General features: G+C 40.7%; 1 protein-coding gene across 1 annotated transcript in view; it reads right to left on the bottom strand.

Annotated features, from left to right (window-relative positions):
- Window positions 1-14,346, bottom strand: part of SMARCA1 (SNF2 related chromatin remodeling ATPase 1) — a 34,744-nt gene extending 20,398 nt beyond the window's left edge. The window contains exons 1-12 of the mRNA XM_071569749.1: window positions 13,965-14,346; window positions 9,959-10,045; window positions 7,080-7,246; window positions 6,045-6,145; window positions 5,823-5,923; window positions 5,357-5,536; window positions 3,824-3,979; window positions 3,450-3,581; window positions 2,647-2,715; window positions 1,794-1,903; window positions 892-1,118; window positions 239-360 (exon numbers count right to left, since the gene is read on the bottom strand). Of these exons, the coding sequence (XP_071425850.1) occupies window positions 239-360; window positions 892-1,118; window positions 1,794-1,903; window positions 2,647-2,715; window positions 3,450-3,581; window positions 3,824-3,979; window positions 5,357-5,536; window positions 5,823-5,923; window positions 6,045-6,145; window positions 7,080-7,246; window positions 9,959-10,045; window positions 13,965-14,081 (1,569 nt within the window). The 5' untranslated portion in view covers window positions 14,082-14,346. The remainder of the gene's footprint in view (window positions 1-238; window positions 361-891; window positions 1,119-1,793; window positions 1,904-2,646; window positions 2,716-3,449; window positions 3,582-3,823; window positions 3,980-5,356; window positions 5,537-5,822; window positions 5,924-6,044; window positions 6,146-7,079; window positions 7,247-9,958; window positions 10,046-13,964) is intronic.
- Window positions 14,347-22,482: the final 8,136 nt, after the last annotated feature.

Here is a 22,482-nt window from a genome sequence, read left to right on the forward strand (position 1 = left end):
AGAAAAATCCACATTGGGTCCACAAAATATTAGATTTTTCATTTATCTGAGGAACAAAGGAATAGTACTTTACCGAGGACTTTGGTTAGGAAAAAATATACCCTTGGCAACCTTCTAAAAACTGTAGCATTTTTGCTTTACTTAAAAAAATATGTAGCTACATATATACATATATGTAAATAATAACTTGATAATCATAAAACCAAAGGCATTTCTTGTTGATATACAACTTTCCCACCTCCCTTTCTTCATGTGGTGTCTGTCCATCAAGTCTGCAGTACTCATACCCACGCCACATGCAATAGTCTTCCAGAATATCCAGTAAGCGAGTCATCTGACTGAAAAGTAGGACTCTTGAACCTGGCAGAACACAGTGGGTTTTGTCACTGATTTTATGTTTTCACATTAATCTTATCACAGAGCTACTATAAAGCATGACTGAGAATTTATGTGAACTATTCTGTACTGTGTCTAACTTCTGTCTTTCTTCTGAAATTACTTTTCTGGTATTGACTTAACTACTCAAGACAGATTATTTGATAAATTATACTGGAGAAATACACAACAAAGAAACAAAACATTTCAAGCCATTGTAAGACAATGACAACCGATGTGCGCAGACAAACTAATCCTCTCATTAGAAATCTTCAAGAAATGAGAAGCTCAACTCTTCCTTTCTCTCTGCTTCTCCAAATTGTTAGTCTGACTCATCATTCCAATCATACTTCTTTCTCTCCATGTGCTATGATCAACAGAAAATTAATTTTCAACAAAACCTCACAAAGCAATGAATGCCTTCTCCCTGGAGAAGAGACAAGAATGAACCTGTGCTATTGTTGAAAGGCAGTTTTACTTCAAGGAGCATTCAGATCACGGCTGTCCAGCACTCACCTTGCTCTCTGAGCTTTGCCAGCAGCTTATCCAGCACTAACATTTTCCCACTGTTGGTGATGAGGTGAGTGTCAGTGGTGTAAGGAGGGCCTGGCTCAGCACCATCAAACAGGTAAGGATGGTTACAGCACTTCCGCAGCTGCATCAGAATATTCAGCAGACGCATCTTATCCATTTTCCCAGCTGAATTCAGGATATCAATATCTTTCATCAGGATCCTTGTATACCTGAAGTTTTAAAGCCTATTTTGAATAACTCCCAGGTTTTTATTTGACATTTAAAACATGAATGAAACCCTGCAATATCCCAATTACTTATTTCTGGATATGGGAGTTTGCTTTTTTATATAATGATGAGCTATATTATTATGAAACTTGGCAAAAACTTTTGACTGATAATAAGGATTTATAAATCTGTACCTAAACATGAAAAGCAATCTATCTGCAAGTGACAATGATCTGTTATTTACTGAGTTAGTTTATACTTTTACTTTAGTAGTAGAAAAAGGATTAAACATATCACTTATTAGAAAGAAGCTGCTACACTGACCTGGCTCCTTTTCTCACATTTCTTCTGGTATGTAGCTCCTTGAAGTTTTATTTTAATTTCAGGTAAGGCTTTTACTGATGCATACATACCTGGATCAAAGCTGAAAGCTTAGGAGGCACATGCTCTTTCAAATAAACTTCAAGAAGGAAAAAAAGTTCCTGCTTTGTTCCTCCCTCTTTTTATTACCCTTCCTGAGTTCTTTGTAACTTGTGCATTTTTTAAAACGCCCCAAAGACACCTATAGATTTCTCTCTCTGACCGTCTTGACATGTGATTATAAGAAGAAAAAAAATCAGTGTGAAGAGCTATATAGTTTATCAGAAAAGAATCTTACTTTGATGTAAATAACTCACCATTCTCTCTGCATTTTGCTGAGTCCAAGATAAATTTTTACTTCCTTCTTTGGAGGCAAACTCTTTTCTACTTCACCTTTTATGCGACGTAATAGAAATGGCTTCAAAACCTGCACAAATTAAGATGTTTTACACAGATAAATGTATAATTGATCTCCTCAAATATAAAATTAAGAGATTACTTCTGAATAAATACCAGGTAATTGAATCACTGTTGCTGTTACAGTATTCCTTCACAAAATTCTGCTAAAGTCTGCAAAACACAGTTGTCCAGTAATGACTAAGTTCACACAAAAATGAGCAACCCTACATTAGGATTGCCATATTCATCCCAGTTGTTACTTGGCAGGAGCCAAATCCATAAGCTTATGAAATCTATTCAACATAAGCTCTTTTCATTTCCACTAGCAGCATACACAAAACACATCAACATTTCAAATATAAGCAATGTATGTTGTAGATTCTCTAATCTGTTTTGTTACTGTAAGATGAAAAATACCTTTTATCTCATGCAGAGTAAAACAAGGAAAAGGCATGCCTTTATTCAGACTAGCATGACGTGTAACAGTATAGTATTCACAGTAATAAGTGGTTTCAAAAAGATCTCAATATTCTTCATTTTCAAATTTTATGTTCAGATTTTGTCTCCTTCAAAGAGTAATGGTACAAAAACCAGTATCTATAAGAGTAAGTTCCAATATTTAATTCGTGAAAATTCTGCTAGGCATTTCTGTAACTAAGTACCTTCACATTCATCTTTGCAACTTTGAGATGAAGGGAAAAATAATCTGCTTTTCTTTTTTTACGCCGTGCATGCTAATGATGACATGTGATTACATCTTTAATTACTTACAGCATGAAGTCTTTCCACAAGTTTCTGATCACCAAGACAATTTTTAGTGTCGAACCATGAGTCAAAATCCTGTGGTAAGAAACAACACAATTAGTTTGAACAATTTATCATCTGTAGTTTTAACAGATACATATTGACTCTTTCATTCCAGCTGAGAGTGGCATAAATCTTGAGACAAACGACTTGTGTGAGTGAAAGAAAAATCAGCCTGCGATTCTGTGCCAGTTCCCCAGCACATTATAACATTCCAGTCAACTGCATAATTCTGCAGACAAAATACTATTACTCTGCTTAATATACAACAGTTTTCTGCTCATCACAGCAGTGACCAAGTCCTTCCCCTTAATGCCTGTGTAACAATAGGGCAAGAAGTTAAAAAACAGAAAAAGAAACCAGTCTTTAAGTAAATGAGAGGGACAACAGAGTAAAAATAATGGAAGCAAGCACTACAAGAACAGGGAAAAAATTAACAGTAAAGGAGGAGATTACTCAAATTCTACAAGAAAAAAAGGCTTATGCCTATTTGGATGCCTCATATTCTTAATTACTCTCCCAAGTTTTGCATAATTCTTGAACTATTTAAAGTATTACATTTGCCATTACTGGTCTGAGGTCTTATCTATACTAACAGAATGCAGTGTTTTAACCAGATAGAGCAAAAGCAGTCTACAGCTTGGTAAGTCACAGAGCTTCTCCTGAATCTGGGTTTTCCACAATGTCTCTTACCAGGCTAGTCCTTCTCTTCTACACACAGCAGCCTGGGAACCAAAATAATGACATTGTACTTCCAAACACCCACTTACATCTGCAGAATTGAAGACATCAGGTAAAAGAAAATTGAGTAATGCCCACAGCTCGTGGAGGTTGTTCTGTAAAGGAGTTCCTGTAAGCAGCAATCGATTTGTTGTCTTGAACTCACGTACAATCTCTGACAGCTAGAAATACAACAAATAGTTATCATCACCATGTACAGATAAGCACAGTGAATCTTCATCAGTTTCTGACACCTAAAACAAAATTTAGAGACAGTGAGTTATCTATGAAATTCATTTACCACAAAATAGCTTATGGCTTCTATTTTAAAAAAACACCACACTTAACACTTAAAATTGCTCAAATCAGATGGAATCTTCCTGTATCAAACTAATTCCAAAGTATCAAACAATTTTGAGTTTACCTTAGATTTCTCATTCTTTATTCTGTGGGCTTCATCAATTACCAGGTACCTCCAGTTAAATTTTTTGAAGACTGATTTCTCTTTAATTACCATTTCATATGATGTAACACAAACATCCCATTCACCAGGCATCATAACATCACGGATAAATGCAGCCTAAAGCAGAAGAACTGGATTAATAAACATTTATAAATATGAACGACTTATATGGCACTCAGTGAAAACTGTCTCCATCAACATGACTGATGCACTAAACTAGCACACCAAAGACTCTGGAACACCTTTTCAGTAGCTGAAAGTTACTGTAAAAAAGCCTTCAATCCTTTGTATTTCAGGCACAGAGAAAGATGGGGTTAAGAAAAATACCAAGTATTGCCTATTCAAAATTAACTGTTTTCAGCACAATTTCTCTGTAATACAGTACATACAACCAATAGGGTAAACAGCTCTAAACTAACTTGTCCAAAGACACAATCCACATAAGTGTTTCAAAATAACTCACGTAACCCACTCATCTTCTCTCTTTCCTAGATAACTCCTTCCTCTGCCCCATCTCTGTTTTGCAAGGGATACATATTCTAGGCATATAAATCCTTTCACATGAAAGGATATCACCCTTTGGGAAAGCCACACACACAGGTCTCCCCAGTGTACCTTGAAGTGATTGCCACTTGTCCTATCACTTATGAAAACAACCCCAGTTGTCTCAGCTGCTCCTCATTAGTCTTGTTCAGAGCGTCCCCCAGCTTTTGTTGCTCTTCTCTGGACATGCACCAGTACCAAAATGTCCTTCTTGTAGTGAAAGACTCAAAACTGAACACAGGATTCAAGGTGTGCCCTCATCACTGCTGGGGAATGATCACTCCTCTGGTCCTGCTGGCCACTGTTCCTGATACAAGTCAGGATGCCACTGGCCTTCTTGGCCCCCTGGGCACACTGCCAGCTCATATTTCCTCTCCAGAGCCTTTCTACCCTCAAACAGTAACAGGCAGTCATGCAATCCATATTAGTAGCCACAGAGTTAACAGAAACATCCAGCTTGTTGATCACCTTCAAGTTAGAAAAACACCCTGTATCTAATTTAAGGCCTTCACAATGAAAGATGAAAAGCTCTACAACACAAGCTTAGTTACAAGGCAAGGCAGGCTTATAAAATACAAGTAAAGAGTAGGAGAAGTTATCTCAAAAAAGGTGAAGAAAGAGGTGACAAAGCGAGTGCAATAAAGAAAAATGAGTACACAGTGTCACATTGGAAATATGGAAGAGAGATAAAAAAGAGATGCAAAAATCAAAGAGGAAGACAAAAGGGAAAGAGGCAGGTCAAAAAGCTGTACTTTGATCCCAGTCTATTATTTCACCTACTGATAAGTATTTTTTCCTTGTAGTCACACGTATAACATTTTGGATTTTCAACATTAATAGAGATTATTGAAACATACTGTAACTAAGGAATTAGCTCAGAGAGAATTCCACGTACCCAAATGATAGTTTTTACCAAATAATGCCAACATTTTTGAAATGCAGAGCACTTACTCTGGCATCTTTATCTCCAATGAGGCAAACAGCACGTAACGATGGAACCCAGCGCTTGAACTCATTCATCCAGTTGTGCAACGTTGATTTTGGAACCAGGACCATGTGTGGCCCAGGAATGTTTCGGTAATGCTTCAGATAGCCTAACAAGGCTATTGTTTGCAGAGTCTTACCAAGACCCTGCAGTGGCAAAGAGGGAGGGGAAAGAAAACTGTTCAAGTGAAATACCATACAGAAATAATTTCAAACAATTTCCCTACTACATAATTCTGCCATTTAAATTGTTTAAAGCAAACTTCAGAGTAAACGTTTGCAATAAAAATTCTTTCACTGCATTACAATTTCAGATTTGAAAAATCAAACCACTGTAGAATGATGCATACTACTGCACATAAGTACTATAAGCATTTTAACATTGAATTTTGCTTAACAATTACCACAAAAATTCCAAAAGATTACTGCTTACCATTTCATCTGCCAGAATGCCATTAACACCATTTTCATACAATGAGATCATCCAGTTCAAACCTCTAACCTGATAATCTCTTAGTGTTCCTCCTTTCACATCTGTAAATGTAAGATTCCTCTAAGTAGAAAAATACTAATTCTAAGTAGAAAATTTTAATTGTGATCTGCTCAGATGTTATTTACATCAAAGCGACTGGAAAACTGTGAATACAACACTTACATGAGGGGGACTCCTCAAATCGAATACACACGTTAGACGTTTTTCTGCTCTCAGACAACAGCTCTTCATCCTCCTCTTGCTCTGTGCGCCTGTGGCGATACCTAAAGGAGGAACCCAAGAGTCATGTCTATATGAAATAATTTCAATACACTGACAACAAACTCAAAAGACAGATTGCAACAGAAGTCATTGATCTATAACGTGTATGTTCTAGTATCCTGACCAAACTCTTTATCCTTATGTTATTCCTTAAGGGTCATTCCAGCTTTAGTTAGAAAAGCTGATATAAAGCCCTCTCATCAAGAGTCATAACTAGAAACTGACACCAAGTACTCTGAGTTCTCTAAGGCACTTTTTAAATGAGCAGCACAGAAATACAAGGCACATCAATGGTGGCTTTAGACTCAATTACTTGCTAACTACAACAACCAGAGGAATCACACATTCAAATTTTTTTTAAAAATTAAAACCTTATAAAATAGAATATCATTTTATAAACATTCCAAAAACTAGCTGTTTGTTTAAAACCCCTCAGAGACACAACATGCAGGCTGTGCCTGCAATACTAATACAGACAGACTGGTGGAGCAAGACAATGGGTGCTGAGGATCCAACATCCCCATCCCATGCATGCTTGTCTTGTTTTAACCTGGTCCAGCTCCATTCTGGTCCCCCTGACTTGCACACTGGTAGCTGGATCACATCAGGTGCACTTCTGGAATGCACCTTCTTGTTCAGCATCATGCAAAAAAAATTCCATTAATCTGCTCCAAAATCACCCCACAATACAGACCAAAGCATTGTAAGTGGCAAGAATCGGGCAAATTGCCTCAGAAGTGCATTGCTGATCCAAGGCCATACTAACACTAACACCATGCATACACCAACCTGCTTTTAAAGAAATTGGTACACCATTAACAGGAAAAGTGCTGGATTTACTGAAAGTACAACAATCTCTATGCAAACTGAACAGATATGTTAAAAAGCCTAAGTTGTTTGATACTGTAAGAAGTCAGAAATAAAAATAAAACCTACTCCCCAGCTGAAATCAAACTCTGTTTTTCATCTTTCTTCATCCGTGGCCGTCCTAGCTTGACTTTCAATGGAGATGTTGGTGATTTCTGTGCTGCAGGTTGAATGAAATGTGCAAAAAGTTCTGTCTGCTTCAGGAGGAATTCAAACCTTTTTGCTCGATCTGCTTTCTAGTTTCCAAAGTGCGGAAGAGAATTAAAAAAAAAAAGATAAAATAGGTAACTTGTTCAAAAATGTACTTTTATTAAGAAACAGAATTCAGACACTTGTGAGAACAACTTATATGAGGAAAGACTGACAAGACCATTTGCCTACTGTTAGACATCTCATAGGGCTACAAGCATCATGAAATGTATCTGGAGCTGCTTCAGCTTAGACCTAAACATGAATTGCCTTAGAGCACCCAATTACGTGTTGTACTTCAAAGGATCTTTTATGAACAGCACAGCAGTCTGGAAGAATGGCAGGACTGGATAACCTTATCCCAGCAACTCATCTCCATTCAAATCTCAAAGATTAGTCAAACAATCCCAAACCAGTTTACTTGAATAGACTGCTTAAGCCCATTTGCCTGTGACACACCAGCAACTGTGAAGGGATGCTATAAGGGACTGTCTACAAAAGACAGACAAAACTAAGGTTAGGATTTACAGTAAGGGATGAAATCCTAACCCTGCTCAAGTCAGTGGCAAAACTTCCACCAGCTTCAAGGCTATCGGGATTTGATCCAAGACAACAATGTAGTAGCTTTGCTTTTACAAGTATTTCTAAAGTAATGGATGACCAGTTCAATACTGCTTTCACTCTAGTTTGTGAATTTTGCTGTCACATTTCAAATTTCAAGCATTTCAGTTTTGCCATTTCAGTGGGGCATATGCACTTACTGTGTTACACAGAAAAACTTATGTCCTTCTCTATATTTAGATGACAACATGTTACGCAATTGTAAACAAAAATGTGAAAAAATGCAAATGCTGTCTGACAGAATGCAATCATTATCATTCTCTATGACACTGTATCAATTAAATCAATTTTCACGTGATGTCAGTCATATATCACGATATAAACTGCAAAATTGAAATGGCAGTTCTGCTTCATAACATTTCCAAGAAACAGAGCAAGCACAGAGCACCTTTCCGCAGGTAACTGTCATGGAAGTGGAAGTGTTCCCACAGCACTAACATCGCCCAAAGGAAAAGGCAGAGAAATGAACCTGAGGCGCAATGTACGATCTCGCCACACGAGGGCACTGCGTTTCTTTAACAGTCACCAGCAAAAACACCTGTTACAAAGATCTGGAAAAAAATTACTGTTTCTTCCCCCTTGCATTCATTATTGAACCATTTCTTCAAGTGACTTGACAACGAAATAAAACTTAAATATCAAATAAAACCTTTAAGAAAATAAATTCTACAAGGGGGACCTGGAGACATTGATGTTTATGCTCATATAGGATAAGAACAAATCTATTCAGAGGATTTATATTAAACTAATAATACATGATGGGTTTGACAAATTAATAATTGGTAAGGATCTATATTGAATGACACAATATAGAATCACAGAATCAGCTGGGTTGGAAAAGACCTCCTAGATCATCAAGTCCAACCCTTGGTCCAACTCCAGTCCCTTTACCAGATCATGGCACTCAGTGCCACGGCCAAGCTCAGCTTAAAAACCTCCAGAGATGGTGAATCCACTCCCTCTCTGGGCAGATCGTTCCAATGCCTGATTATCCTTTTTTAACTGCAATATTATTGGCCAAGTATCAGCAGTATGTTTTGATAAATAGTGAAGGTCTAGCTCACAGCTGCACAATTGGTGAAAGGTAGAATTTTTTAAATCTAATCCCTTTGCCTCTTGGAACAACTGAACTAACATGCTAATTTAGGAAAGCTCTACATTCACCATCTATTACTGTGAAAACAGCTTTAGCCATTTACTCAACTCATTCCCAACAAACCAATTTACTTGTATGTCTTCTCCTTGGCTATATTAAGTATTCACATAAGTAGGTATCCATTTTTCTATGTCTAAGGGTGACACTCTTCCCTGACTTCTCTGCCATCCATGGTATCTACTGTAATTATCAGGCATCCCTTTAACATTAAAGATTTTAAGAAAAATGAAGCAAGATACAGACACCAGCTTAAACCAAGCACTTACTTCATGTGTCATTCAAGAACAAGTCTTACAATGTCCTCCTGGTTTCTGCCTCTCAGTAACACTAAAGTTTCCCTGCCATATCTCCCTCCAGCACTACAAGCTCCCTTTACTGGTGTCACAGACAGATCCTCTTTTGCATTGTTAGGGTACATATATTACAGGCATATCAATATTTAAAACCTTTATGTTTTTATATGATGGAAACCTGTAAGCTTCAGTATTTCTCCCAGTTAAGAAGTAGCTTAAGGATGCCTGACCTGACTGAAGGGGAAAAAATAAAACTAGCAGAGACAAATTCAAAACAAAACAGGGAGAGTTTTAAATATAAAATGTCACTGAATAGTAACTCTTCACCATAGAAGGGTGTGGATAACTAAAAAAGAAACCACAAAACCAAAATCAACTAACAACTATTGAATATAAAAACCACAGCCTCCAACTAGAGAAATGATGCAGATAAAAATACGTGGCAGCGTGGGAGAGTATTTAACAGACCTATCACAACCTGCTTTGTCTGTTCTCCTGTTCCTCACTAAATATCCACTGTTGGCCACTGTAACAAACACCCCAGTGGACCAGACATTTAAATGAGTGGTGATTGATTTCTCTTTTCTGACACATCCAGGCTGCAGTAACTCCATGTTACTGTGCTGATCTAGTTCCAACAACCAAGTGCCATAAAAAGCTGCAGCAAATTTTATCAGGAAAATACTTACCATTTTCTCTTCATATTCTGGGTCAACTTCTTTTTCAGGTCTAGCTGCTTTTGGGGGAAGTTTGAGTTGAAACGGGGGATCATTTTTCTGAAATTCAAAAGTTAAACATTTTATAAACATCAGCTTCCTATATACTTCTTTAGCAAAAAGGTATCTATCTGAACAAACCTACAAACCACATGATAAACATGCTACCTTTTAAAAATAACCATTTCAAAATGAAGTGACTGCATCAATCATATTATTTCACCCAAAGCAGAACGTGATATCCATGATGAAACTAATGAGGAATATGATCAGAAAAAAAGACAGTTGAAGATTTGTCTAATCTTTGTGTTTATCTCTACAAGATCCATGTTGAAAGCATAGAAAGAAATTACTGAAAGAACACAAAGTTTAATCTCTCACAGAGATCCTGCTATAAATGCATAATCAGTATCTTGAAAAGCTATTTTAAATAAATAAATTTAAATAATTAAATGTGGTTTCTTAATGTCAGATTCCTACTCTAAGTTTCTGGCACTTGTTTCTTTGTTGACTTTTTTTCTGTTTGTGTTCACTTGTAAATGAATAGTCACAAGTTCAGTTGGAAACACAAATTAACTACACTTAGGCAAACACTTGGGAAGAGACAAATCAAACAACCAAATCAATTCATGCAACAACCAGTCCCTACTACACTCTTAGACAGATAAAAAAACTACCCTTATGCACTATACATGAAACAAATTTCAGCAACTAGAACTAAAATGGCTGACACTCGTAGTTTATGAGATTCGTTCCTGTCTTCAGTTGGGAAGCTCAAAGCAGGTTTTCCAAAACTTCGGTATTGGTGAAAAGTTTGGCGGATTTTTTTTCCCTAATTTAGGAAAGTTTCCTAATTTGCCTTTGAAGTGTGCCTTTTTACACACCTTCTGACAATAAAAAAAAATACATTTTGAGATACATTGAATTATAAAAATGTTCTTGAAAAGCTCTGAATAAACTGAAAGGAACGTAGAAAACATAACACTGCAGAGTCTTAATCTGCTTTAAGTGCTTTAAGTATCAGTCTATAACAAATACATTAAATTAAAAAAATAATTAATTTAAACTATTCAGGGTCAAGTAGCAAAACCAGTCCAAACTGGTACCAAATATTTACAAGTCTGTCAAGCAACATTACACTTAAAATTCAGAACTGTTATTCATAAATACACAGTTCTTCAAGCAGAATAACTCAGTATTATGAGACTCCCTTTTAACTGAAAGTTTTCCAAGTAAACTGCAATGCAATATTACCTTTCTAAGGCTCAAGGCAGATGGCTGCAATGCCAATTCTGTTACTCAGATTTCCCCAGAAGAATAAAACTTATGGTGGCATACAAGTCAAATTTATTCTGCAGTAAGTATTTGTGAATAACAGTGAGTTAAAGTAGCAAAGGAGCTGACACAAAGTTACTGCAGCCACAGCACTATAAAAGCACACCCTATGCCTTACCTTCCAAGATAAAAGATTCCCTGCCCTCCCACCCCATTTCTCACTACGGTGTTTCTGTTGAACATTAATGGCCCCCAATGCATCAGAAATAACAATCTAGAGAGTATCAAAAGCTGATGAAAGAGTCAAACAAGAAACATGCATTCCTATTTCCCTTCCTCACAACTTACATGGGAAGACAACATGCTGCAGTTTCACTAAAACACTAGTCCCTGCTGGTGAAGCCAGGCTGGTTGTGGGGACAACCATCACACCCAAACTTGCTTCTCCATAAAGTCCTAAGCTACAGAAATCTACACCTTGACAATGACTGACTTTCATATAAGAATAGTTCTCACTAACAACTGGACCATGTACCATCTACAACACAGAATCACAGCATGTTTCATCAAGTCTGTGACAGCTTTCGCTCAGAAACTTTACACAATTTATCTCCAGCACTTAGAGCACTGACTCCTCAGGAAACAGCACAAGCCTCCTGCAATTAACTAGCAAAAAAAGTACTTTCGTTTTTAGCTCAGGAAACTCCCTGGTAACAATTTGCCTCTACTCTAGAAAGTTTCCATTAGAGATTACCATAGTCCCCTGAAAACTGGTGTCATTAAACACCTTAAAAGAAACACAATCACACAGCAGTCTCGAAAATAACAGATCCTGAGTACTCCAAGGATACAAAATACTTCCCCTTAAAATCTCTGATAACTATCCTAAACAGATCTACTAAGTTTAGGCTGACAGATTTCTACCCAGTAAATGTAACAGTCCTAAATTGAGGAGGCTCCAAGAACACCACAATCAATAAACTACTGGGAATGAGAACTGCTGCTGCTTTAGTTGACTTCACTCTTCTAACTTATGCTATTCAGAAATCTAAACAGATGCACTAAGAATAATTAGAAGGATTCCTTGTTTTTAACTCACATATAGAAAGTGGAAATACATTCCAAACAGCCAGTGAGACATTTCTGGTACTACTACCACAAAGACTAATTACAATGAAGGAAAACAGTGAGCAGGGAACAGAGCACAGCAGGTTGTATGACCTGTCACTGTTATGCAGACAGTAGAACTAAGTGCAGCTACGGACAGACCTGTGCCCCAACACAAAGGGATACCGAGACTGTGGAATCAAAACTCAAAAGGCAAAATGAAGATGGTGAAGGGCTTGGAGGGGAAGACACACGAGGAGCAGCTGAGGTCACTTGGACGGTTCAGCCTTGAAAAGAGCAGCCTGAGGGGCAGGGAAGTGGAGGGGTTCAGCAAGAAGCTGCATCTGGGGAGGTTTAGGTTGAGTATCAGGAAAAGGTTCTTCACCCAGAGGGTGGCAAGGTACTGGAACTGACTCCCCACAGAACTAGTCACAGCTGGAGTCAAGCAGTCAAGCCTGACAGGGTTCAAGACTTGTTTGGACAATGCTCTCAGGCACATGCTGAGATTCCTGGGGCTGTGCTGTGCAGGGCCAGGAGCTGGACCTTAATGCCCTCATGGGTGCCTTCCAACTCAGGATATTCTATAACTCTATGATATTGTCCAGTGTGGGACAGTAGCATAAAGTTGATAATATCTGCAACCACTCACTACGTTCAAACGGTTACTCCAAACAGGCATTCCCCAAACATTTAGTATTGCCTTTTCATCAGCTAACATACATAAAATTTTGCAGAATAGGTTGTATCCAATAGAAAAATAGCCCTGAAACATTTCCCCTTGGGCAACCAGGCAATGCTCAGGATTACACTGCACTGTGTGTCATAGCTGTTTCTATACATAAGTAATGAATTAAAGCCTCAAGCATTCTTTACAGACAAAAATGGGGTTTCAGTAACTGGGATAAAAATTCTGATTGCACTGTTATCAGTAGCTCTGCAGTTTTCTCCAACATCACAAATACATAATGCAAGGTCCTCATTCTTACTAAGTTTTTCTAAGATTCACTCTTCAGGTTAAATCTTGCTCAGTTTCCAAGGATACCTGAATACGTCACTTTTTACATTCCTTGTGTCTTAGCCTTCTGTCTCTCATCCAAAAAACTAACAAGAAGCAGCTGACAGCCCTACGCGCTCGCTCCAGGGGTGTATTCTGCACCAGGGCAGCATCTGCGATGGGCCGCGACTGCCCTGAGCCGGGAGGGGCTGGGGCAGGCCGGGCCAGCCGCGAACCCCCCGGCCGGGCCCCGCACTCCCACTGGGACAGCTCTCCCTGGGGACAGGGAAACAGCGGGGCGGGGGCTCCAGAGGGCGGGCCCCGCGGGGGCGCAGGGGCTGCGGGGCTGGCGGGGGGGCCGCAGGACGGCGGGGGCCGAGCAGCCCCGAACCCGTCTGTGCGGCCGCAGGGCCGCCACGAGGGCCGGGCGAGGATGCGGGAGGGACGGGCGCGGGGCTGGGGGTGTGTCCGGGCGGGTCCGGCCCGGAGCGGAGGGGCCCGGGCGGCCTCAAGGCCGGGGCGGCGCGGCCCGAGCAGCGCCCGCAGGAGGGGGCGGCGGGGCCCGGCCCGCTCCACCACCCTCAGCGCCCCCCGGCGCGGTACCTCCTCGGCGCCGGGGTCCTGCGCGGCGGCGGGGCCGGCGGCGGTGGATGTGGAGGCGCGGGGCTCCTCGCCGGGGCCGGCGGCAGGGCCGGGGCCCGGGCCCGGGTTCGGGTCCATGTTGCGCTCGGCGGTACCGACCGGGGGCGGGGGCGGCCCCACCGCCCGCGCGGACACGCCCCTCCCGCCCGCGCGCCGCTCTCGCGATACCGGCCGTGCGGCCTGGCCGGGAGCGACAGCGGCGACAGGACCGGCCCGACTCCGGCCCTGCACGGGCACGGGCACGGGCACGGGCACGGTCCCTGTACCGGCCGCCGTGGGACACCCGCCCTGCACCAGCCTGTCCAGCCTGGCTCCCAACACTGCCAGCGACGGCGCATCCGCAGCTTCTCTGCGCAATCTGCTCCAGTTACCCCACATGACAGTACCACCAGCGCCTCACCACCCTCACGTTAAAAAATTCCATCCTGATAGCCCATCTAAATCTCTCCTCTTCTAGTTTTAAGCCGTTCCCCCTTGTCCTATCGCTGTCTGCCCGCACAGAAAGTCCATCTTTATGTGGCCCCTTTAAGTACTAAAAGGCCACAACAAGGTCCTCCCGAGGCTGCTGCTCCTCCGCAGGATTTTCCCCATTGGTGTTCCAGCCGTTGGAGCATCTTCATGGCCTCCTCTGGACTCGCTCCAGCACATTCATGTCCTTGTGCTGGGAACTCCAGGGCTGGATGATGGGACTCACCACAGCAGAGCAGAGGGGCAGAACCCCCTCCTGGACCTGCTGCCTTCACTGTTTTTTTACACAGCCTGGTAGTGCCAGACCCTGCTGCAAATGACAAGCGTGTTTTCCAAAGTGCTCCAGGCAGTACTAGGGAGAAAATGGTCACTCGGTATCTGCAGGGCTAAGGGGTACCAGTGGAGCTCCGAAGGCAAGAATAGCTTACAGGAAAAAACGGGTTTTTTTCTCAAGCCATTTTAAATCCAGCAGTGTTGCATATTTCTGTTGAAAATGGCACTAATGAAGCCATTTATTTAGTTACTGGCAATGCACATATTTCTGTGACATTTAGAGCCGTAACCTTGGTCATACTCCTTACAGGATCCCAAAACAATGCTTGAGGTGCCAGCCTTTAAAACTGAGCCATTTTACCTGGTGATTATTTACAAGGGCAATATCGTGAGCATTTTGTACAGAGACGCAATGAAACCTTAGCCCAGCAGGCAGAATGAGCAATAAAAGCTTCTTCAGTCCAGTAAAAAGCTCAGTAGCTATTATCAAGATTTTATTGTGTAACACAACTAAGCTGAGCAAATGGGTTATTGCAGCACTCATACACTGCATTTAGAAAAGCCTCTGAGACCTCTTTTCCATCTATACATTGACTCCAATGAGGTGCCAGTAACATATGCCTGAACTGTTTCCATGACTGCCTGATTACTCTGAAATTCATTATCTAGATTATGGCCCAACATAGAAGATGTAATCTCTAAACTCCCCCTTTTCATGCTGCGAAACAGCTGCAAGACAGTAACAATGCTGTTCCAAATTATTCAGCACCCCTTTGCCTTCCGTGTGTGCTGCAGAATTCACAGCAAAGCAAGGCCCACATCATCTGCAGGAGCCCTTCCACATGATTTATTTTTAAAAGCTTTGGGAAGTACATTTTTCATAGTGCAATCAAGAATAATGACGTGACTGGTTTTGAAAGAGTGCTCCAAATAGCTTTTCCAAGCAGAGCTATCTAGAAAATGAAGTTTACCATTAGCTAAGCAGAAAGTCTCTAAGGTGGGAAAATTCCAGTCTATGACATGTTTGTTCTTAACCTTTACAGAAAATGGCTCACTAACCACTTTTAATATCTGACTTTACTTCTCCACTTGCACATGTTTGTAGTTTCTGTTTATGCCAAGCACTCTCAAGTGTTTGTTACAGCTTGTTTTTCACAGGAACATTGCATGCTGTACAAAACAACCAAGCTGCTGCTTTCATGAAAGATCCTCCTTTGGCTATTTTTTGCTTGTGTGCTTTGCATTTGCATTTGCCACGTTAAAGAGATGTTCTTAGCTGCTGTTCTTAGACTATGCTGTGTACTCCCATGGATCCACAGGCCATTGACTGAAAAAAACACTTAGCCACACAACCATATTATCATTTGATAATCTAATTAATTATTAAAAATAAGTAGTGAAGTGCTATTTTTTCCTTACTTTATATACTGGGATTTTTGACTCAAATTTGAAAAATTCCACTGAATTTCTCCAGTTGGTATATTTTTATTTGTTGGGAGGCAAGGGACTAGTTGTCATGTTAAAACTGTATATTTAGGTCTTAGCTCTTTGTTTTCCCAGGTTATTTCTCTTTATTTTACAGGCTGCCAGATACAATCACCAGGGCTGAATTTGCAGTCTCCTACACACCAATTCATCAAGCCTCCTCTGCCCAATTCAGGAAGATGCTACGTAACATCTTGTATGATGAGAGTTGTGTTTTATTGTCAGATTTAGAAAGAGAAATTCCATATATTTAGGCTCACTGTTTCCCACTTTTATATTTCAAATACAGCTGAAATTTGTAGAGTTGATATGATATGGGTCCAGTGGCCTTTTCATATACTATCCAGATAATTCCATAAGATTTTAAAATTTTGGATGGTGGCTACTCAGCCTTTTCCAAACAGGGGACTAATTGTAGCAGCATTAATCTCTCTAGCACAGATATATTGGGTTTGGGTAACTTCTTAATAATCTGTGGAATTACTTTATAGGCCAAGATGTTATACAAGTCCCCTTTGTGTGAGTTGCTGTGGATGAGTTGTTAAGGTAATAAGCTATGGCTGTGGGTAGAGAAATATTACCAAGAAGGAGACTGAAGAATGAAACAGTACATGCTAGAATCACAAAATAACAGAATCATAGACTATGTTGAGTTGGAAGGGGTTATCTAGTCCAATCCTTAGCCCTGCACAGGACCATCCCCAAGAGTCACACCATGTGCCTGAGAGCGTTGTCCAAACATTTCTTAAACTCTGTCAGCCTTGGTGCTGTGCCCACTGCCCCGGGGAGCCTGTTCAGTGTCCAACCACCCTCTGAGGGAAGAACCTTTTTCTAATGTCCAACCTGAACCTCCCCTGACACAACTTCAGGCCATTCCCTCAGGTCCTGTCACTGGTCACCACAGAGAAAAGATCGGTGTCTGCCCCTCTTCTTCCCCTTATGAGGAAGAGATAATGTGTGGAAATCCCCCAAGAACTGATAAGCTTTAGAGACCAGTAGACTTGTTGAATTCACAAGAACAGATAAACTCAGTACACCAAGAGTCTGCTAAATCCAGACAAGGGCACCAGCAGGCAGTGGCAACAAGAGGTTGTGTAACTCGGATCACAGCTGAGCAGCAGCGACTGTGGCTGCAAAACAGAAAAGAAGCAGTATGTGCCTGCTGAAAGAAGAGGAGCCTTCAAAGGCCTTCTGAGCACCTTAGCAAGCAGGTGAGGTCAGCCTACCAGCAGTTACACTAACCAGGTAACTCGGTGTGGTAGATGTAATCCAACCATGTGATTGCACTGTGTGGATAGTTATCTGCTCTTAGCAGTAAAAACTGGGCTCTACAGATAGCAGCATCTTAAATAATACAACGTGTCTTAAATATCAGTAGTGATTTTGTGTCTTCCCTGACTTGAAAATCCGATTTACAAGTAGGAGTATCGCTGTCACATTGCCACCAGGTGGCAACACTGACCTGTACGCGGCTACGGGAGTCCTGACATGGGGATCCGGCAGCCTATGGACTACTTAATATGAATGCTGCTCAATCTTGGAACCGATTGGATCAAGAACAGAAAAAAAAATTATAAAAATTAGCTTTCTAAACCATCTTTTACTTGCCGTTGTTTAATTGCCTCTAGAACTGTATCATGTAAATTAAGTACCTTCCCCTAGAATGACAAAAAAGTCCTGAGAAGGCCTTGGGAAGGAAGTATCCTGAGACTCTGGGATTTATTTTCTCCCTTGTGCACATTCCAGAGGCTCTCCATTGAATGCCATAGTCCAAAATCCACATCTACAATGCTGGCGTTTCTAGCTCAATTGTACCAGCAATTAACTTAAACCACAGCTGTGCAATACATGTTATCTGTAAGCAATAAATGGCTTTATAGTTTTGAAACAAACAGGATCTGGGAGTAAAAAAAGTTCTCTCTCTGAGGTGTTTGCCAGCTGACTTGCACAGTTGCCACCTTTATCTCTGTGCTTACATCAGCCTCCAAGTGTGAGCAACCACAGTACACTAACCATGTGTTACCCTGACCGCAGTACTACCATCTTGCTTAAATGCTTATATCAAGTGTTGCTATTTTAACATTGCTTTTGTTAAGCTAACAGTTATGTCTCCACAAGTAACCTCAATTGTGTCCAGTGGCACATTTCTAGGCATTCTTGCACTACCTGTGCAGCCCTGTTTCATTCAGGCCCTTATTTCACAGGTTCCCTTACAAAGTTTATCTGCTTTAGGGATCCACGCCTTTTCCTTTCTCACAGAATTAGAAAGAACGCTGGGTCTCCTCCTCTAGAGCTTACAACAGAGAAGATACTTCTCAAATGAGCTCTTGGTTTGTGTGTCACTTAAACCCAGTTTTTGCTAAAGATGTCATTTCCAAGGATATCCCTTGCTGCAGGGCTTTGCAGCAGTGAAGCAGATGAGAGCAGTCCTGTCCCTACATGAGCTAACTCAGGGCTACAAACAAATACTTATCTGATTCTGCATCCACTACAGGCACTAACATGCTCTAAAAGGCTTGACATTGAGTATTCTTATAGAAAGGGGTTTTTTGTTTCGATTTGGGGGGGAAGCTTTTGTGGGATTTGTTTTTTGGGGGTTGTTTTTTTTTTCCCTTGCGTTTGTAGATTTGGTGGGGGGTTTTCGTTTTGGTGTTTTTTGAGGGTTGTTTGCTTGTTTGTTTCCTTGTTTTTATGGTGCAGGCTTCATATTCATGCACTAATTTTCTGTCAAGTTTCCATTTTACCCCACAGACAGAGTCTGGCTTAGCTGATAGTTTGCAAATACAAGACCACATTTAGCTTTGGGAATTGTAACAAAATAGCTAATGTATCCTTTGTATCTGGTTCAAAGAGTTGATAGCTGTACAAATACTCCTTGTTTTTACAACTTTGTTCCAATATTGCATTTTTAATCCCAGCTTTAGCAGCCAAGGCTTTACTGTGGTACTGGAAAGGCTTCTAATAGAGCTGTGTTTCCCAACCACAGTTTCTTTGCTCAACATTTGGGCTATGTGTTCATTTTCACGCTGGGAGAGCCAGGAAGTCTCACAGTTTGGTAAATTATGAAAGTGAGAAGGTTGTCATCTCCTCATGGATGTGATGAGCCAGGTTTATGTGATCATGTTAGAATGTGTTAGTTTACTGAGCCTCGTCAGGAACTTATTGCAAGGATACTTTATGTCTTTGGATATTAGTTGCCCTTTGCATCTTTGAACTAAAACATAGTGGTTCCTTCCCACCATGTCATGCATGTTTCTGTGTTCCAGACCCTTTGCACTGTTACTGGTGTTTTTGCAGGTGAGAAATGAATTAGTTCAAGCTCCTAAAAAGCAAAAATTCATCCCAACAGAGAAAGTTACTATGTTTTTCTCAGATCAGCACAGCAAAACAACTCAACTGCCCACGCACTCAGGGGCCAGTGCCAATACAGCAGCAAAACAGAACCACGGCAAGATGAAGGGTGGGATTGCAGCCACACTAATTTCTATCAGTTTAAGCTACCACAGCCCAGACTTCAATAAACAATTTCACAACTGTGTATTGTGTCCTGAACTCCAGATTTTGCCCACCTACAAACAATGATGTCATGAAAGTTTAACAATGATCAGTGATTCCTTTGGAGGTCATAAAATATTTCTTGATGTCATAAGCTATGACTTTGCCAAAATCTGAACATTGTCTCGATAGTCCCCGACCAGAACAATCTAGTTTTGTTGAAAGTGAAAGGCACTTTAAGAGAGATTTTGGATGAAAGCAAAAGCTGTTAAAAGTTTTTTCAAACTGAAATAGCATATTTCTTTGCTCACTGCAATGACATCCTTTTCTCTCCCAATATATGCAGTCGTTTTGAAATACTGAAAACCTATAAATAACCTGTCCATAAAATAGACAGAATATTGCAACATTTTGAATATTTGTAAGTGTCCACTGAGCAAGCCAATATAGTGAAGTCTTTAACTCTCTTTAATGATGGTTGAGATTCTTCACAAATTCTCTGCTCAAAATAAATAACCTCTTTCTTAAGAAAAAGTCTGTTTCTGTGGGTTTGATTTCACACTGCTGTTCCTAAGATCATCAGAGACAATTTGTAAATATAACAGTTCTTGTTCAAAGCTTTTAGCATGCACCAGGATCTCCTTTAAATGCAGGAAATGCACAGAGGGATGCTTAAAGCACTGACTGCCTTAGCCTTGCAAACATGGCAGATGCATTGTATAAGCCACAAGCCATAACTTCAGTTGCCACAGGCTTTACCTGGCTGTGAAAATGCTTTTAATCCTGTCCTTTATATCTATTTTTACTTGCCAACGTCGACACACTGTGGAAGACTAGACCGAACCTGTTGTATTTTCTAGTCTGCTGAAGGATCCGCTAGAAAAGAGTAGCTCATTTTAATTCATCCTAGTCCACATAGGATATGTTTCTGCCTTTCCACTGGCTACCCTCCCCCCCGCCCCCATTTTTTTTTCTATTTTGCTTCCCTGACTGCCTAGGCCTTCTTTCTTCCTCATCCTGTAATGATTCTTCCTTTTTTGTAACAGTCTCAAACACACAGCTGCCATCGAAACAATCCTCCTTTCCTGCATTTACATTCTTTGCACAGGGCAACCTTTTCACACAGAGTTCAGAAATCTGGTCTGTTTGCTGTAATAGCCTCTGTTCAATCATAATTAAACAAAGTCGTTCAATTGCCTAGAAGGGGAAGGTCTCTCTTACCCACGATTCTGCCATCTGCGTGAAAATTTCTCCCAAGTCACAGTGTAAGAGGTTGGGTTCCTATAACTCTCAGTAAGGCATTTTGGGGCAATCTAGAGAACAAAGGCAGACTGTCCTCTGTTAATTTTTGTGGGTTTATTTTCTCATCACTCCAGAGTGTTCTCTGGACTTGTTAAGAATACTGTAGAAAAGCTGAGACTGATCCTGCACTTCATTCTGAAAATAGCTAGGTAAATGTTTTTTCATCTAAACATAAAACTACAGGCTTCTTTTTCCATCTGTTTCTTCAGGCCTTCCTGAGACCTTTCTTTAAGCTTCACATCCAAACTTCAGGCTGTTCCAGATAGTCTAGAGTAAACTGGTTGCAGCAAGTCCTCACTTTGAGGAGATTAAAATTAAAATTTAATAATGATTTCCTATTTCTGACCTGGAAGAGGCATGTCATAATCCTGAGGTCAAAGAGATTATTTTGGATTCCTGACTGTTACAGATTTGGCTGTGGAATGTCACCAGGATCCACCAGCTGTGCACAGGTAAACTCCTTCAAATTGCCATATAAATTTAATCAGTAGATCTTCCTACATATGAGCTGAGTATTGGTCATTGTTGGGTATGAAAAATGAAGATTTTTCTTAGATTCTGAAAGTGATTAAGACAATTGGAATAGAATTTTTGGCCTTTAAAAAAGCCGTGTTTTCTGTCAGTATCTCCTCCCTCAGCTGCAAAGATTATTTGCTGACCTTGAGGAGCCGTTGATATAATCACCCCACAAGGAAGTCCTCACAAAGGGGTTGCTACTAATGCATATGTAGAGAGTAAAACTTACTTAACCACCTGTGTAGACATCATAAAATTGTTTATGAGCCTGCAAACAGAAGCTGAAAAGTAGCAAACCTGCAATTTTTATTCTGTGCTTTCATGGTTGACAGAGAAGAGAGAAACCTCTCCTCTGGCGAAAGGGAATGGCAGGGTTTAAACCAAAGTGAGCCTGTTTGTTGGCACCTCCACTTTAGAAAAAGAAAGTTTTATGGTCACAAACAAATGTGCTATTGGACAGAACTCCAGCCCTTCTACCAGTTACATTCCTAAGCAGAAGACTTTCCTATGAGATGCTAGATGTCTGCTGCTGTTTCCCAGAGGAGGTTAGTGCCAGAGGGCGTTGGTCTGTTTTCTGAGAAGGATTGACAGAGTTCTCCCTATGTGTCATGAGTGCTCTTGATAAAATTAGCTTCTGCCCTGTCCACAACAATAAAGGCCATACCCACATGCAGCTCACATAGTTCATATGCTTCCTGGAGCAAAACCACAGCAACGTTCAACTGTCTGTTTTCTTTCTTTATTTTCACAATGGCTCCTGCTTCAAAATCATGTGTCTGCCCATTGGGTCTCACTGCCACTGGGAGCCCAGGGGTAACCACATGCACAGTATGAGCCAGGCAAAATGTATTCCTTAGAGAAGCTGGACAGTGCGGACAGGTCAGCACCGTTCTGTGCCCATGGTCAGGCTCCAGTTTTTGTAGTAAATTGTTTAATTTAC

The sequence above is a fragment of the Pithys albifrons genome, chromosome 14 (assembly GCF_047495875.1).
Source record: "Pithys albifrons albifrons isolate INPA30051 chromosome 14, PitAlb_v1, whole genome shotgun sequence".
Classification (NCBI taxonomy): Eukaryota; Metazoa; Chordata; class Aves; order Passeriformes; family Thamnophilidae; genus Pithys; species Pithys albifrons.